Genomic DNA, 18,938 nt, shown 5'->3' with positions numbered 1-18,938 from the left:
GCAAATAAGAAGTAACTACTTTTTGAATATGTAAATTCTTACCTTCAAGTCCACCCCCCCCCGCCCCCGCCACCTTTCCCTAAAGCAAACCAGTATGTTAGGATGTTTGACTGTTACTCTGGCAAATTTCTGCACTCTTGAAACGATTGTCAACAGTGCTAGGAGGACAGTCTCGAAAGGAAAACTGTCTCATTATAACTGAAACTGGTCAGCAAAGACCTTGTCTTGTCACTTTTGTTTGAGGGTTATCCATGGGGGCATTGGTGTACTCCCCCAAATAATGAGGTGATTTGCCTGCTGCTAAATACCATCCTTGGGGTGTTTACTTGCCATTACTTGGGGTTTGCACAAAGTCCTAAGTGTGGAATGTTAATTTACATCACTATGTCCACTCAGGAAACAATAGACAGTCAAAACCAACATATTTGTGCTTAACCTTAATAAGACAATTGGAAACACTATGCAAAATAATGTCCAGGCCAGAGTTTTACAGAAGCTCTCAGGCTACCATGCTTCACTGTGGGCAGAGCAGAGAAGACAGTATAGGGCAGGCTTAGCCATGGCTTCATGATTAGCATCACCTTCCGAGACAAGGCAGGTAGTGCTCTATTAGCTTTCTCAAACAGCTTCAATTTAGCTCATCATTTAAAACAAGATTTTTTTAGCTCTCTTCAATCTGCTGTTATTCCTGCAAAAATGGTAATTCTGGTCTAGAATTTCTTAAAGTACCTTCAGAAAAAATTCTGAATAAATGAATGGTTTCTACAATGCTAGAAACTCTATCTCTGGACTTATAGGTCTTTGGCAATGAAATTTTGCTATTCTTCCAAACAGAGAATAGAATCTCTTTGCCTTCACCACCAAATCTGGCTTGCCCAGGATGTGTCATAAACAACAGAAAGAGGTAGATATGACAATGGGTGTCTTTTGAGGCTAGGACTTGGTCCACTCTTGTTGATTTTGGAGACTTCTAGGAATGCTATCCTGACAGTGGATAGTGTTGTGCTCTGGAGCATGGGCAGCCTTGGAACATGCCACACATGAACAGATAGGTTTGAAAGCAGAGATGGTCTACTAAACCCAGTGAGTCCCCAGGCTATCTGAATGACACCAGTGGTCACAGTAGAGCAGCCTATTCAGCACACGGAATTAAGAAAAACAATAAGTCATAATTTAAAGCTACCAAATACTGGGAATATTGCTTCAACAACAGTTAGTCAAATAGCCTCTAGCAGTATATTGAGCAGCAATTTAGGAAACAAAGCACTCATTATATTACTAACAATTTGTTGACTTTATGCTTCATCCTGTCTGGGTTTATTACTTACACATGGCACAGGATTTTCCTGCGTAACCAGGAGCACAGTCACAGTTCCCAGACTTTTCATTGCAATGACCTCCATTTTCACAGAGTCCGCAGGAAAACTGGCATTCTGGTCCCCAGAGGCCATCAGGGCAGGCTTGTAAAACAAAACAAAAAGAAAGATGGCTCCAGATTTCACTTTCACTGTTGCCTGAGTTGGTAAATTTTGTGTGTGTGTGTGTGTGTGTGTGTGTGTGTGTGTGTGTGTGTCAAAGAAAAAAACATGTTCAATAGCCTCTGAAGATTTGTAGCCCCTCCAAAAGCATTCCCTGAAGAAATCAACATGATACTGCATCTGCCACTTTGGAAATACAGGTACAGTAGTAGTTACCATTTTTCTATTCTTCTTTTCTTTTGCTAAAAGTGTGTGTGTGTGTGTGTGTGTGTGTGTGTGTGTGTGTGTGTGTGTGGTATATTTTTTTCTTTCAGGCAGTAACAATAGAAGTGATTTGGATGTATTTTTGGAAGCACTTGTACAGAAAAAGCACGAAACAGAGATGTAGCTTGTAAAAAGCAGCTTAGAAGGCTGCCTCTAAATGCTAGCTTCATGTTTACTCTCCTCATCATGGTTTCCTTCTTCAAGCCTAGTCAAGGCAGAACCTTGTAGCTGGTATTCTTTATGGGCATGTACAGTGTCTGAAGTGGTATTGTCCTGCTGCATGTCCATTGAACTTTTGATGGAAAAGGAAAATCAGTAGATATTACTGTCACATGGGCCCTTTAGAGACAGCAAAATCCATTATCCAAACTTCTGCAAATAGAAACCTGGGAGAAATTATCCTGAGAAAACAGCAAATCTTCCTTAAACATTTGACAATGGTAGAAAGTTGTAGTGCACTGTGCTCAGCTGTGATGTATCTTTTGTGCTGGGCTGAGTCTCTGAATAGCACAAATACCACCTTTTTTGAGGTGTCAATACCAGATCTGCAGTCATATCTTTATATAATTACATAATATTTCCATAAAAAAACAGCCAGTCACAACTTTACTCTATATTAAATGAGGTTTGGAGAGATGATGAGGTCGATCTGATGTCATAAAGCTGTAGGCATCCTGAATCTTTCAGTTTTGGAACCCAGGTCTCCCATCAGTACATGATGCTGGACCATTCAGAGCCACTCAAGTCATTTATTATGCTCTGAATTTCAAGTTTTCCTGCCATGGAACTGTTTGAATAAAGATTTGATTTTCTTGCAATGGCATGGGAGTTGCATGGACTTCCTAAAATGGGCTTATGAGGGTCACTAAATCATTGAGAACTCCACATTTAGAAATCTGCCTATTGCTGGGGCCCCAAATACCCAGCAAACAAACTTTTACCCAGGATACACAGGCAGTTTGGAAGTGGTTTGTAGCTTCCATATCACAGGTTACTGGAAGAATGTGCCTTTTCTGTTTTTAGAAGCCATTGCTGATAAGCCAACTGAGTTTGGTGTTATTGTCCAGGATGCTGGTCCTGAAACAATCCTTAATTGATTATTTAAGTGCAATTCTGATGTAGGCCTGGAGGTAAGAATTTTGAAGATGTGTCTGGCCCTGGGAGCACTTGGCCTACTCCAGTGGTTTAGACACAGAGAGAAAAACAACAGGTGTGATTTTCATATTGCACAACTCTTAAAGAGCTCTTTTTGCCTTAATTTCAGCTGCCAATCATGGTGAGCCCATTCACATGCTCCAGTCTTATTCTTAATTTCATTTTGTGGTTAGACAAAACTATCAAGATTGGACAAAGTTATCTGATTGAAAAATAATATGTTTTCTAGAGATTATGGTGACCTCTCTATTTTGCTGATTTACATATACTTTCAACTCATTTTCTTTCACAGTGGGATCTCAGAAGCCTTTTCCAATAAAGTATATTCAGAAGTTGCTTTAAGAAAATGTTGTCAGAATAAATTAAATTTACCCAGGTGTGTGTACATGGTGTTACACCTTGTGTGGTGACTTCCAGAACACATCTCAGTGGGGACATGAATTGAAGACTAACACTAGGCTTAAAACCAGTGTAGAGAGTAAGAGAGTGGCATGAGACCCACTCTTTTGTCATACTAAACATATTTGCTTGAGGATGGACTTCTGTTTCCTCAAGTTCCCATCCTCATTACCTAGGTAGTCACAATGCAGCCACTGAACTAGGCCACTGGGCTTGCTCATGCAATGCAGGTTTCTAGTCACAAACAGGAAGAAAGTACTTCTCTAAACCAGGGTATAGGGAATTCTAAGACAAATTTCAATTCTACTGCTTCTGTGAGTGGACTCAACACGATGGTGTCTTCTATCCAAGCCCAGCATCTTCCTGTGGTTGCAAATGATGTGACGACTTACCACTAGTTATGAACATTTGGTTTGTTGTATGTGTATAGTTTTTACAAAAGAGCAAAAATGCCATGACATTTTTTCCTAAATAACAATACCTAGTACTTAATGAAAAATAGATATGTATGCACTGATTTAAGAAAAGATTTACTGACCAGTGTCTTTATTGCATGAGTAAGGAAATACATGAGAAAACAAAACACACATAGCCCACTTGGAACCCAGATTCTAGCAAGAGAATGATCAATCTACAACAGTAATTGCTGAATGTAGTAGATCACAAGATGCAAAATATGATAGGGCAACAAAAAGAACTCCAAGGAAAGTTGCAAGGTGAATTCTTAAGAAGTGGTATGCATGAGATTCAGTGACAAGGTGACCAGACACCAAAAACATCCAGAGTCTACAAACCAGGGATGGCATTACTATCAGCTTGGAACACCATTTTCCCAATTTATGTGTTCAACATATCTACACATATGTTTACACATATCTACATGTAATTTATGGCTGGAATCATAGCTTGCTGCTTATAGATTTATCTAAAAATTATGAGATATCTATACAGTTGAGAAATGACAGGGTACCCATTTTTAGCTCTCATGGTTAAGGAACTGTCAATAAATTTATTTGGATGATTGACTTTTATATGAATGAACATCGTCTTTTATTCTGGAAGAGACCAGGTTCTTGGCTTATGGGTTTGTGTTTTCTAGCTTTAATTATTTTCAGCTTTAATTTTAGGCTGTGTGATCATTTTCCTTTACTCGGGCTAGAAAGGAGGCTGCTAACAGCAGTGGCCAAGAAGACAAGGCTAAATAATTGAATTGCCTCCCTGTCTCAGTTTCCTCACCTGCAACAGGGGATCAATAAAGCATTCCCACCTCTGAGGACACTAGCACAGATTACCTAATTAAGGACCAACGCTGAACAATGGTTGATCATTTATTCTTAGAGAATCACAAAAATCCATCATTTGATTGTACCTTCCTGGCACCTGTTGCCTTGGTAACCAGATTTGCAGGTGCAGCTACCATTTTTGGCATTGCAATCCAGGGTATTCTCCTCCACACACTGGCATTCCAAAGAACAGCCAGCTCCATAGGTCCCCCTGGGACAACCTGCAAGCAGAGTGAAGCAGACTGGTCACCTGAAAACAGTGCTTTGTTTATTTGAAATTGTTAGTGCATAGGCATGACATTCTTTGGGGCCTGATTATAAGGAGAATAAGGGGATCATCATCATGACTGCCAAAAAAAAAAAAAAAAAAAAAAAAAAAAGAGGCAACAAATGTCTTTCAAATCAGGCAATTCATTTGCTTTTTGGCAACTGGACATGAACAGTGAAAGCTGAATTACTTAAAAGGCTGTGGTGATGCTGGGAGAGAGATTGCTTCTCAAATGTGCTCTATTGCTTCCTGGACTTAATATTCTCCAAGGACTGCTTTAGCTGCCAGGCCCCTCATCATCCAGCTGAAGCCTGGAGACGATGGACAAGCACTTATGTGAAGGTTGTCCATTGTCCTTATTCCCCCTCATTATATGGTAATTAGAAATAATTTTACATCTCACAGATTACACAAAGCTTCCATTGTGACAGCGATATTATCTTGACCACTTCTGTGGGAAGTGCTGCTTACCCTGTCTTCTTTATTTTCCCCAGGCCATTGAGTTTTAGAGATGATGCAATTAGGACTGAAATTCTAACTTGAAAACATCCACCCTTGTGTTTAGGATAGCATGCCATACTCCATGCATTCTCTCTCTTCCTCTTTCTTACTCTCTATAGATAATCCCACATCACCAACAGTCAAAAGAAAAATGGGGGGAAATCCATACACAATACCACCACAACCAACAAATCCAAAACAAGCAAGAATTAACAATCAATGGCCATTAATATCCATCAATATATTTTTTATGTAAGCATGTTTTCAATTCTTTTTTTTTTTAGTTTACATGTCAGTCCCAGTTCCCTGTCTAACCCTCCCTCCCTCCCTCCCTCCATCCCTCTTACCCTCTCTGCCCCCTCACATGCACCCTGACCACTCTCCCCTCCCATCTCCCACCCCCATTCCACATGTAGGGCTATGCCATCCAGGTGGGGTCATGTAAATCTGTCAAGTCATTTGAAGTAGGGACTAGGACTTCTCTCCTGTCTCTAGGTTAAGGCAGTATCCCTCCATGGGGGATGTGTCCGCAAGGTCCTTTTGTGAACCAGGAATACATCCTGGGTCCACTGTCTGAGATCCCTTAGACTGCTCAGTCCTTCTAGCTGAGACTCATATTCAGGGGGTCTGTGTCAGTCTCATGCTGGATTCCCAGCACCATTCTGGTGGGCCATTAGCTTCTCCTTGTTCAGGTCTTGCTGTCTTTATGTGTTTCTGCAACCTGGTCTTGTCTTCTCTCTCTGCATCTGGATTCTAGTTTGACTCAGTGTTTACTTATGGGTGTTTGCTTCTGTTTCCAACAGGTACTAGATGAGGGCTCCATGATGGTGGATAAGTTAGTTGTTGATCTCATTATCAGGGAAGGGCATTTATGGTAGACTTTCCCTCAATATTAATGGTCTTAACTTGCCTATAAAAAGACACAGGCGAGAGAGAGAGAGAGAGAGAGAGAGAGAGAGAGAGAGAGAGAAAGAGAGAGAGAGAGAGAGAGAGAACATAAAAGAGGGAGCCAGTATTGGTTTGAAGATAAAATTGAATACAAAGAAAGGTCTAGAGAATTAATTACAAGACTGCTGCCAAATAACAATTTGAGTTTCCATGGAAAGGCTACCATAAATGCCCTTCCCGGAGAGTGAGATCAACAACTAACTTATCCACGGAGCCCTCAACTAATGCCTGTTGGAAACACTGAGTCGAACTAGAACCCAGATGCAGATGGAGAGGACAAGACCAGGCGGCTGAATCACATAGAGACAGCTTACCTGAACAAGGAGGATCTAAGTACCACTAGACTGATAGCTGGGAATCCAGCATGGGACTGACTCAGGCCCCCCTGAATGTGGGTCTCAGCCAGAAGGACTGAGCAGTCTAAGGGTTCTCAGACAGTGGAGCCAGGATGCACAAAAGGACTTTGGGAACATATCCCCCATGGAGGGATAACTGCCTTAATCTAGAGACAAGAGAGAAGCCCTAGTCCCTACTTCACATGACCTGTCAGACCTACATGACCCCAACTGGATGGCATTCCCCTACATATGGAATTGGGGTGGGGGGATGGGAGGGGAGGGTGGTTATAGTGCATGTAACTAGGGTAAAAGGGAGGGAAGGAGGATGGGAGGAAGGGAGGGAGGGAGAGGGAACTGGCATCGACATGTAAAGTAATAAATTAAATTAAAAAAAATGTTTTGACTCCAAAATTTAAGTTCAAGGATAAGTTACTGGGGAAAAGGATTTCTATTTTTGTTTCCACAGAAAATGAAAAGATGTGGATTCCTTCCAGACTAATGTGGTTTGATCAAGACAGACCACCTGAAACAGAGTACCAGGTGATCCTACATTCAAAAAAGCTGGACAAAGCAGCCTTACAGACTACAGCCAGGATTTCTGAATCTTCTTCGAATCCCCCATGACAGCGCCCCTTACCAGCAGGAAGTAGTTTGGAAAGAACAATGCCCAAATTCCCAAATATTGTCTATAAATGTTTGTTTTCATTTAAGTGGACTTGGTTATATAAAATAAAAAAAAAAAATAAAAAGACACAAGCTAAAAGATGGATACAAAGACAGAATCCATCCTTCTACTGAGTTCTTAAAACTGCTCAATTCCCTTTCCAAAGCATATCTCTGACAATTACTTTGTTTCTCAGTTAACAATGTTCAAGATATTTCTCAAATAAAATGTGTTTTAAGGTGTTCCTTGACTCAAAATAATTGTTTGGTAAGCCCTGACAGACTTTTCTGTGGAATGCTGCCTGCAGAAAATGCAATGAATTGTGGTGCTTCCCTAGGGGACCAGAAGTAACATTTTTAGTGGAGTTCATTCTATGTGGTGGCTATGATGGTTCAAAGCAAATCCCAACTCTGGTTGCCAGGGACAATTGAATAATCTTTAAAGCCTTTTGAATACTTCAGTAATGGTTCCTGTTCTGATAACTAATCTTTTTCATGACCACCAAGTTCCACAGTTGGCATCAGACTTCCCAAGACAGGGGTTCTGTCTTGTTCTAGGCTCTTCTGCTTATTTCATAATATATGCTTGGAAATAAGTCTGGATAAAAATGGAAACATTTGTTAGGCATCGAGTTAGAACATCCATCACTTGATTATCAGGGCCTAAAACTATGACTTTATTTCTGAATACATCAAGAATCTAATATATTAAGACAATGTTGTGCTGGGATAGCCGAGTTTCTGACTTAAAACACATAATGAGCTTACAAACTAAGGGATTTTTTTTTCCAGAGACCTGGACATGTAATGAAAGTGCCAATGAAGGGCAGTATGATGCCATAGAAGAAATTTCCTGAACTGATTCTTCCATAACACCTTTAGAAGGATCAGAAAGCTACGGGCACTTTGAAATAGGGCTAACAGCATCCAGAACTGTCAGACAATGGGTTTCTGTTCTAAGATACTCAATCTGTGGCACTTGGTGTGGCTAGGAAAGTAATGATGGGTTGAAGGACTTGAGATCCTCGGGGCTAGTCAAGTGACATTCATAAGTAAATCTAAAGGAACTAAGACATATGCAGTCTTCCTAAAGATGGTGGTATTTAAATGTTTATCAGCACTACCATCACCACCACCACCACCACCACCACCAGTGTTATAACTACCACCACCAGCATCCCTACCATTGCCAGAGTTACCACCACCTCCATCACCACCCCTCTATCACCAACACCACTACCACAACCACCACCCCCATCACCATCATCACCACCACCACCATCACAACTTGTTTGCTAGTTTTCTTCTAAGTCTCTACTGCTAGTAAGTGAATTTAAATATGTGAGCCTGTTATTCCATCCTGAAAATGTCAGTTTTGTTGAAAAGTGAGCTTTCAAAACTTTTTGACCAGATGTATTGATTTAACTTTTGTGCCCCAATATCTGATATTATCATATAAAATATTCAATATTTTGCTACAATTCAGGGCCTATGGGGAATATTTGCTCAGGCACAAATGGCTTGGAGGTCAACAGGCCCTTGCTGGCCTAAACCAGACTAAATGAGTGATCTGAGCATGCCGTATGGTACCTTCCCTAAATTGAGCCAACCTAGGTCTGCCAAAGGGCCCTAGCAACAGCTGCCTTGCCATGAGACAAGATGATCAGAACCAGTCTATAGACACAAGAGATCCTGATGCCAGTGCTGCTGCTTCCCCCTACCCCAGGAAGGTAGTGGCTTTTCCCTTCCTAAAATAAACTGAGCTTGCTACACTCAGCTAGTCTCTGGGAGTCTGTTTCCTTGACTCTCTTCCTATTCACCCCCTCCACCAAGGGAAGTTCAGTGGGACAAAGCAGCAGATCAAAGCAGCAAGGGCTAATAACAGAAATGATACTATCTTTATTTCTAGCCCGGTTTTCTTTTTCTAGGCATGCCTTAAAAGATAAATGATATTCTAGAACGTACCATCCATACCCCTACTGTTCAGTTATTGGTGCCACTTTCTTTTCTCCCCTTTATTGATCTAAGTCTAATCTTTTCTCATGACCCATAATCTGTTTACTATGATGTGATGTCTTCACTTGATCACTTGACCTCTTATTGGCTTGTTCACAATTTACTATGTTTTTTTGTTTCACAGTCATTTCTTCTCTTAAGTTTTCAAGTCCTATGGGAATTCAATTAAAGATAAATTATAAACTATAAAAGGTCATGGTAACTTGATAACAGCAGTGTGAATGGTACTATCCTAAAATGGTTAAGATGAAATACTATTCTCCCTGGAAAATGCAGTTTGGAGATGGGACTTTAGGGACATTATTAGTTGGGAGGCAGAGTTTTTATGTATGAGATTAGTGCTTTAAAAATGAAGTGCTTGTCCCCCCGGTAGGAGGATGCAGTGTCAGGAACTATCTAGGAACCCAAATCCACCTATCATAAGGGAACAGATTCTGGAATTAAATACATTTTTAAAAAAATAACCTATCCATTTTATGTTATTCTGTCATAGCAGGAAAACCAGACCACAACACTAATAATAATTAGGAGAAATTTTCAGAGGATCCAGTTGCTCAATAGCAAAATGAGAGAGGGACAGTAGGACAAGGAGCAGGAAGGGATGATGTCACATCTGGTTTACAGATCTCATTTTCACAGTTGGAGGAAGGCCTCTCAGTATTACTCCAGGGAGAAACTGTGGAAGCTATAGCTGGACTTACAGACTCAGATATTTGGGGCATCTTTTGAAAAATGTGCATGGTCAGAGTGCAAGCAGAAGAGCTGTTCTGAATTTTAAGGTAATAGTATTCTGTACTAGACACAGAGTCATGATCTATGTCCCTCACAATCAGCTCCTATAAAGTTATAAGTGTTCACTTAAACAAACTCTATCAATATTTGCTTGAAAATTAAGACAATCATGATATAGAAAAAATTTGGAAGTATTTTCCTTCATCAAAATTTAGATTCTATAAAAAGCCCAAAGATTATAATAAAGTATTTGTCTATATGAATAGATGAACTAGGTTTTGTCCTTTCTACTTTTGTCTTATCTGTTTCTACACTGTTCTAAGCCACTGTGCTTCTCACAGGGACAAATCACAGCTGTGACTTACTGAGGTGACAGAATCTCCCATAGCGCCCCAGATCACATATACAGGCACCATACACCCTGTGGCAATGGCCATTGTTGGCACAGTGACATTTCCTTTTGCAGTTCTTCCCAAAGAATCCTTTCAGGCATCCTGCAAGATATTCAGAAGAAGTAAATATTAGCTCACAGGCAGAAATTGCTACAATCTTTTTTTTTTTTTTTATAAAATACAAATTATGAGTGTCTACCCTATCTGAGAAGCTATAGACAGTTAATGGATTGAGGGAAAGACAGTCACTCCCCTTTAGGGGTTCAGCCAATGGTAGGTTATTCATGTCCAGCACATGACCACATGCTCATGCACATGTGGGCAACATTGAATGTATCTATAGGAAACAAGAAGTTGAGGGGAAGCGAGGACAGGATGCACTAAGAAAAGTTGGACCGAGATAGTGGTGGGTAGATATGATCAATAGACATTGTATAAATGTATGTAACTTTAAATTAAATCTTTTAAATAGAACTTCTTACAATGTATTTTCACCATCTCTTGCTACTGTTCCCCAATCCACCCTACTTCCCTTTATAACCAACTTTTTTTTTTCTTCTTTCTTTTTTAAAAACACATTAACTATAATTTGTGATGCTTATGGATTCTTGGATGTGACATCTTCCACCAGATTGTGGTAGATTTACAGGAGCCACACTCCTAAATAAAAATGATTCTACCAGCAGTTATTAATAGCTCCTCAACCAGGAGTGGGACTTCATGACTACCTCCTCTTTCCATACTGGAATTCACTGTGGCTTGAGCTTGTGCAGGTCTTGCACATGCTGTCTCAATTGCTTTGTGTACAGCCCAAGTGTAAGACAATCAACTAGCTGGTGAAATGTTTGGGGTACAAATATGAGGACTTGAGTTCATCGACCAGAGCAGTAGTTTGAAGTCAGTTTGGTTTACCTAATCAACTCCAGGCCAGCTAGGTCTATGTAGTGAGACTCTCTCTAAAATCAGACCAAACAAAAACCAAGACCTAATCTTAAAATCCAAGGTAAGTAGCATCCTCATCCTGAGGAAAGGCACTGGAGGTCTAATGCCCATACAAACCAGCACAATACACACAGGCACACATTATTACACAGGGGCAATGTGTCATTCTGGTTACATGGAGAGTGGTGTTTTGCATTTTTCAGATGCACATTAATAAATCTGCATCCTCTGCTTGAACTCCTACTATGACTCGTTAATGCTACAAACTAAAAACTCCACACTGAGCCCCTGAGCCACTGCACTAGCAGAGTTCCTGCTGCAGTGACAACTCCACACCCATATTTTTGCTGTTTGTTGTCTCTGAGTTCCATGGCACAGCACACAGTTTCCCATCTTGTTTAGGGATGCCATTCCCTCATGCTGGCTGCCTTACCTCATCTCTCTTATTTCTCTGTGAGTCTCTCCTTGTCATAATCTGAATTGTACCATGGACTTCCTTCCAACCATGCACCAGTATTTAATTTGCAACACTTATCAACATTTGTAATCTATGTATGTCAAATCAGACAAGCAGGTCACAACTTCCATAGGCAGGACCAAGTTTTTTCTTTTCCTTTCTTCTTTCTTTCTTTCTTTCTTTCTTTCTTTCTTTCTTTCTTTCTTTCTTTCTTTCTTTCTTTTTTCTCTTTTCAGTAACAAGGTCATCATTCCCAGCAGAGCTCATTGCAACCACTGTAATTTTTTTTAAACAAAAACAAATATTTTCCCCCCAAAAAAACAATTTGGATGGCACTCAGGAGCCTCCTTACACCCCAGAAAGGAAAGTAAATTTTATTTCTATGTTCCCATGGAATGTGGGAACCTAATGAACTTACCAATGAATTCTAGAAAACTCCTGGGTAATAGCATTTTAATTACCATTCTGTCTTCAACAATTTAACTCTGTGAAACCAATGGAGAAATTGTGTCCTTTTCATTAGTTTCCACAAAGAATCTATGCACACTTGTCACTGGCATTTTGTGAACTCTCCACCAGTGATTTCTCTTCTCCTGTTCTCTCTTACCCTCTCTCGCTCTCTGATTTTACCCCCTCCTACTTTTGCCATGTGGGCCTTACTCTTCTCTTTTTGTTCTGTAAATAATAATAATAATAATACTTTTTATTGAGAAGAAAATAAATTTCTTTTCTTGTATCAGGGTTCATCCTGCTTTCATCACAGCCAGCCAAGTATCTTTGTTACTGTTCTTTTGTTGTGAAGAGATGCTAAGACCAAAGCAACTATGAAATAAAAATTTAACTGGGGCTTGCTTAAAGTTTCAGAAGATAAGTTCATGACTATCATGGCTGGGATCATGATGGTAGGCCAGCAGACAAGATACTATAGCAGTAGCTGAAAGCTTACATCTTATCCTCAAGATGAAGGCATGGACTTTTGAAATCTCAAAATCCACCACCAGTGACATACATCCTCCAACAAAGCCATACCTCCTAATTCTTCCTAAATAGTCTACCAACTAGGGATTAAGCAATCAAATATATGAGTCTATGGGGTTCATTCTCTTTCAAACCATCAGAACAACTATTTATTTTTATTCTGTTGTGCTTGCCATTGTCAAAGCAACTACATTCTTGTCCATATTCATGCAGCCTTGAACTCTTCATTTCCATTCAAACCCCTACCCCATTCCCACCCCAAAATTAGCAGTGGTTCACCTTACTGACAGGGAATTCTTACCTTCTTCACAAATTTTCCCATAAACCCCTGGGGGGCATCGGCACTGCCCAGTCTGAGGATCACAGGTGCCTCCATTCTGACAATTGCAGGTGTCTCTGCACTCCCTTCTTTTGGTGTCTGTGGAACAAGCTGTGAGTAAATTAGGAAAGGTGAGTGTGCGACCCTGTCCATCACAACTGGGGCCAGAAGGAGAGGTGTCTTCTATCTGAATGGCTACAGAGTAATTAAGTTCTTAGTACCTTGCAGACCCACAGTAAACTCTGACTTAGTCCCAATTCCTATGATTTAATCACCCCAGGGGAATTCCAGATGATGCAGCTGGTTAAAATAATGATGACTTAAGGAAATGTTAACAAGGTTCAAATGCAAACCTGACCTTACTTCTTAAACTCTGTCGGTCCTGGCTTCAACACTACCCAGACACATTTGCTGAATAACTCTAATCAACCTTAATGAGAAACAAACTGCATCATTTACTCTAAAAAAATGTGGAGAAAACTCAGAGAAAAGATGTCATATTTTAAAACCAGCAATGAATGCAGCTAGAGTTCTCTTGGGGGCTCCCAAGGTATTTTGAAGGTTCAGAATTTGAAGAAATTAAGCAGATGAAAATATTTTCTGGTTTGTTGGTTCTTTTAAAAGTACTAGGTATTCAGAAATGTACACTGAAGAAATTGTGACCTTCTTTAGTGTGAACACATGTAACTCTTGAGATAATTTTATTAGCTATTTCAGTTGGTGTTTTACCATAAAATTTATTCTAAAGTTGCATTTAGAATGTCTCCTGCAGTGTCCTCCTACCAGTATATGAAACAGTTTCATATTTATCTTTTATTTTTTTCAATATGTTTATTGCTTGCTTTCCTCTCCTCTTCATCCCTTCTCTTTTTTCATTCAGACAAGGTCTAATGTATGCAAGATTGACCTTGTACTCAAAGTGGCTTTAAACTTCCAATCCCCCTTCCTCTACCTTTTAAGTGCTGGGATTATAGGCATGATTCAATAGTGTAGGGCCTTGCATGGACCTTGAGCAAGCCTGAGTTGTTATTGGTACTCTTTTTGTTTTGCTAAAACACATCTGCTGGGGAGGAGCTAAGCCTGAAAACAACTTGACCCTGTTGTTTTCCACAACTGTGGAAAACTGTGCTGTGAGTCTGTATATAAGCCTACTACTTCCCCTCAATAAATGGCATTCAGTATTTGGCATTCCTGTTGAACGAATGACCCACTGTCTTGTCTTTCATTTCAGTCTCTAGGCCTTCACCTGATTTGTGGAACAGATTGTAGCTTTGGTTTATGCAACGTTAGTATTGAACAGCTTTTTACATGCCAGGTAAGTACACTACCAACTGGGTTTACCCATTTTTTTTTTTTTATTTCAAGCCATAGGCTACTATAAAAGGGTGAGTAAGAGCAGAAGAGGGGAATAAAAGCCAAAAAGAATAAAGAGATTAGGGATGAAAATTTGTCAAGTCCTAGGTTGTTATTAATTTATGTGTAATATAACCGAATTTTTTCAGAATCTATATATAAGGGACAGTTTTTAAAAATGATGAAGAATTCTAAGTGGCTTCCCATAGTAGTTTTGTTATGGTATATCATTTAAACAGCTGATAAATGGGATTCTCTGGCCCCATCCCACAAAATAGAATATAAGCAATATAGGGATTTCCAAGATATATTATTAGCAAAATGTAGGATAAAGCTTAGAAGAGGAATTATTAGCAAGAGCATGTCCTAACACGGAACTGGAGGACGTGGAAGGCATCACAAGCTCTTCTGTCCATGGAGTAATACATGACTATGGGAGTCACTTCCCTTTCCTCTCCACTAAATAAACAATGCTCAATGATTTCAACATGTGATTTCAGTAAATGAGGTGTGCTTCTGAAAAACCCTGCTATTAAATAATGCACAGTGATATTTAATGCATTTTTCTTATAATATTTTAAACAAATTGCTGAGAAGTCTAAGTAGATGCTTTTATAGTAGACCCAAAAGGATACTAAGATAGTCATCTACTCAGTGAGGAGGTTAGGGTCATCTCTGTTATGATGAGATGTCATTCTGTAAATATGTTTCTTTTATTAGTTAATGAATAAAGCACTGTTGCCCAATAGGAAAACATGATAGGCAGGACTAGGGGATGAGGAGAGAGGATGGAGTAGGGAGGAGATTGCAGATGGAGGAGGGAGAGAGAATGCCAGCCCCTCTCTCTGGTAAGATAAGACCATGTGGAAATACTTAGATTGATAGAAATGGGTTACTATTTAAGACAGAGCTAGTCGATAAGAAACTAGTAACTGGCCAACAGAATTATGTCTAATTCAGCATTTCTGTGTATTAATTGGGGCTGGCACAACAATGGGACCAGACTGGCAGGGAAAAACCTACTCATAATATAATAGTGCCACAATATGGCTAATAAGAACTTCCACTTAAACTTAATAAAAGCTTAAGAAAGGGTTTTAGAAACAAAAGAACAGAGACAAGCAAGGCTTCTTGGTAGCAGCATTTTTTTTTTTTTTTTTTTTTTTTTTTTTTTTGGTTGTACTCTGTTTTGCTAGAGACAAGTAAAAATTTGTGCGGCTCCTTTAAGGGAGGTTTCGTGACTCAGCATAAGTGGCAAAAAACTGCAAGGCTTTTAAAGAGCTCTGCTAACAACTGAATGGTGTGTATGAGAGCTAGCAATGGCAGTGACCACATCTTCAATCCAGCAGCATGCTGCTGGATGGCAGAATATACCAAGGCAGTGAGCACAGCTCTCAGTTCTGGCAGTAAAGGTACCTGCTGCCATCTTGGATAGATCATGGCTAACACAGCTATGACTTTCATTTTAGCAATGCTGTTGTTTACCAGATAAAAGACTCGTGGCCAGAAAAAGATAAAGATTTACAGTAAAGACAGATTCACATTAAGAAAAACCTCTAAAGATTTACAGTGTGTTTTAAAATATATGTAGGCTTGGGAGAGAAAAAAAATAAAATGGTTTTAAAAAACAGAGTATCTGGGTGTGGTGGCACAGGCCTTTAATCCCAGCACTCAGGAGACAGAGGCAAGCAGATCTCTGTGATTTCAAAGTAAACCTGGTATACAGAGTTAATTCCAGGACAGATAAAAGACACTCTGTCTCAAAAAAGGAAAAAATAAAAGTAAAACAGAGTAAAAAAAAGAAAAGTTGCAGAAAGATAAAAAGCACAGAAAGAATCTGGATACTGTACGGTATTATATTGTCTTTGAATTGTTTGACTGCTGAGGAAATAACAACAACTGTTAAAGGAAATGATGCTGGATTAATTCAATTTATATATTTTAAAAATGCTTTGACTCCAAAATTTAAGTCCAAGGACAGGTTACTTGGAAAAAGGATTTCTATTTTTGTTTCCACAGATAATGAAAAGCTATGGATTCCTTCTAGACTAATGTGGTTTGATCAAGCCAGACCCCCTGAAACAATGTTCCAGGTGATCCAACATTCAAAACAGTTGGGACAAGGCAGCCTTGCAGACTACAGCCAGGATTTCTTCATCTTCTTAGGATCCCCATGACAGTGCCATCTATCAGCAGGAAGCAGTTTGGAAAGAATGACACCCAAATTCTCAAATATTGTCTGTTTGTTTTCATTTAAACAGGTTCAGTTATAAATGGTTAATGATCACAACCAATTCTCTTTAAAGATAAAAAGGGCATTATGGTATAGATATGAATACTTTGTTTTGGAATTGATTTTCATTTATTGATACAATTTAAGGTCAATTTTGTGATGTGTATATTTCTCCTCTTGTTTAGGTATTGTTTTATATAGCTCATTTAGAAATGTATTATATAAGTTAGTACAGATTATAGATAGTTACCTATAATAATTACAATTTATAGTTAAGTTAGGTTTTCTAGATATATAGAGATGTATTTGAGATGAATAGGCATTCTTCAAACCTTTCAAAGACCTACAGATTATGGTATTTAAAATGGTTTAGGGTTTTTCTTGACAATGAGGTACAACTGCTCCTGCCAACACCACCTGCGTCAAAAAGGAAGATGGACATCAACGAAACTTGTTATGTAGTTTGCTTTTAATATGGTAAGACTAGCCACTTGGACAAACACTGGACTGTTTGACTTTATGCTGTATAGACTGGACATGCAGGACCCACAGAAAAGTGACTGCTGATACAAGATGGACATTGCTATAGAATTCCTGCTTCATGGAAGAGTCTGCCTGACATTCTGCGGACACAGAGAAAAATGACTGACAAACTGCCAATACAGGTGGATAGTTTAGTTTCCTGCTTTGCTGAGGAGTCTGGCAGACACACTATGGCCTACAGGCTGAAGATAGAACATTACAGAAGAACTTCAGGTGACTGACCAGGCAGTGAGTCTGCAAGATTTTCTAGGTAAGAAGACATGGTCATCTTGTCTTTTTTTTAACATGTTGCTCACTTTAATCTCTCAGGGTAAGATTTGTATCAGTGATGTTTTCTCTGATGTTTCAGAAGTAGATCATTTATTTCTCATGCTGTCATGTCAAGGACCATGTGTTCAAGTCACACAAGAATATCAATGGACTTGCATGATAAAGCAAATATTCATATTGTAATAATCATGTGGTGACATTATATACATTTTATCCTTTGGAGTATGTGATTTTATGGGCTAATATAATTGGTGGTTTCCACCAAGATTTGTTCTGTCTATACTGATGTGGTTGGCACTGCAGTGTAGAGTAACTTACACAACAAATAAGAATGAATTGTACCTGACCAAGGGGAACACTCTCCAACAAAGAATATCAATACAGTCTAAGAGACAGTCCTTCACATCTATACAGTTTGAGAGAGGGTGATTCACATCTATACAATCTAAGAGAGAGAGAGTGCTTCATATTTATATAGTCTAACAGTGATTCACATCTATACAGACTAAGAGAGAGAGAGAGAGTGAGAGAGAGAACATCACTTTATATAGTCTAAGAGAGAGTGATTCACATCTATACCATCTTAGAGAAAGATTGTGTGTGCTTCACTCTATACCATTTAAGAGGAGAGTGTTTCACATGTATACAGTCTAAGAGAGAGTGTTTCACATCTACTAGGAAGACCTGTGCTTTCAGAGAATGTCACATGAATCTTTACATGACAGGCAAAAATGAATCTTCAGAGATCTTGGTGAAACAATAGCCACAGAACCAAAAAGTTCAGAATATAAAGTAGACAGCCAATTAAATTCCTAGAAATAGTCAATTTGGCAAAGACTATGACAAAAATTTAAATAAAAATAAGAGATTTATGATAATCTAATTCTGAATTGTTCCACGTGACTAAGTACGTATATTATGTACAGACATTGGGCTGTTAAAAAGGTTGAGAGCAGCAGAGAACATGATCACAGGGATTTTTGGGGACAGCCTGAATACCTAAAGGAGTCATGCTGGCCAAAAGATGTCACTGTGTCGGGACTTGGGTCCTGTGCCCATGGCACTCATTAGAACACATCTCTGCTCTTTTAAACTTGAATGCAGGGAGCTAAAAGGAAAAATCTGCTCACACCATCTTCTAGATAATCATGAAGGCACATATTTTTAAGTTTATGAGAAAGTTTAAAGAGGAAAAACTCGATGTATTTTATTTTATCACGTGGAAGTTTCAACTCTTTAAAAGCTGTCTTCATTTAAAACACAAATGAAATGATATTTGGATGGCATCATATTTAAATTTTTGATAGTTTCTCTTGAGAGATTTACATAAAAAGATGAAACTATCACCATTGGCTATGTTAATGTGATTTTTAAAAGGGAAAGGTAAAAAAACAGAAGCAAGCCCA

The 18,938-nt window shown here is 39.1% G+C and overlaps 1 protein-coding gene across 1 annotated transcript in view; it reads right to left on the bottom strand.

The window, feature by feature from the left end:
• Positions 1–18,938, bottom strand: part of LOC127223341 (EGF-like and EMI domain-containing protein 1) — a 650,856-nt gene that overhangs the window by 77,524 nt on the left and 554,394 nt on the right. Inside the window, exons 13-16 of the mRNA XM_051185850.1 lie at positions 13,116–13,244; positions 10,411–10,539; positions 4,666–4,800; positions 1,329–1,460 (exon numbers count right to left, since the gene is read on the bottom strand). Coding sequence (XP_051041807.1) covers positions 1,329–1,460; positions 4,666–4,800; positions 10,411–10,539; positions 13,116–13,244 — 525 coding nt within the window. The remainder of the gene's footprint in view (positions 1–1,328; positions 1,461–4,665; positions 4,801–10,410; positions 10,540–13,115; positions 13,245–18,938) is intronic.

Source organism: Phodopus roborovskii, unplaced genomic scaffold, assembly GCF_943737965.1.
Source record: "Phodopus roborovskii unplaced genomic scaffold, PHOROB, whole genome shotgun sequence".
Taxonomy (NCBI): domain Eukaryota; kingdom Metazoa; phylum Chordata; class Mammalia; order Rodentia; family Cricetidae; genus Phodopus; species Phodopus roborovskii.
The sequence above is the reverse complement of the archived record's forward strand: the minus strand, read 5'-3'. Positions and strand labels throughout refer to the sequence as shown.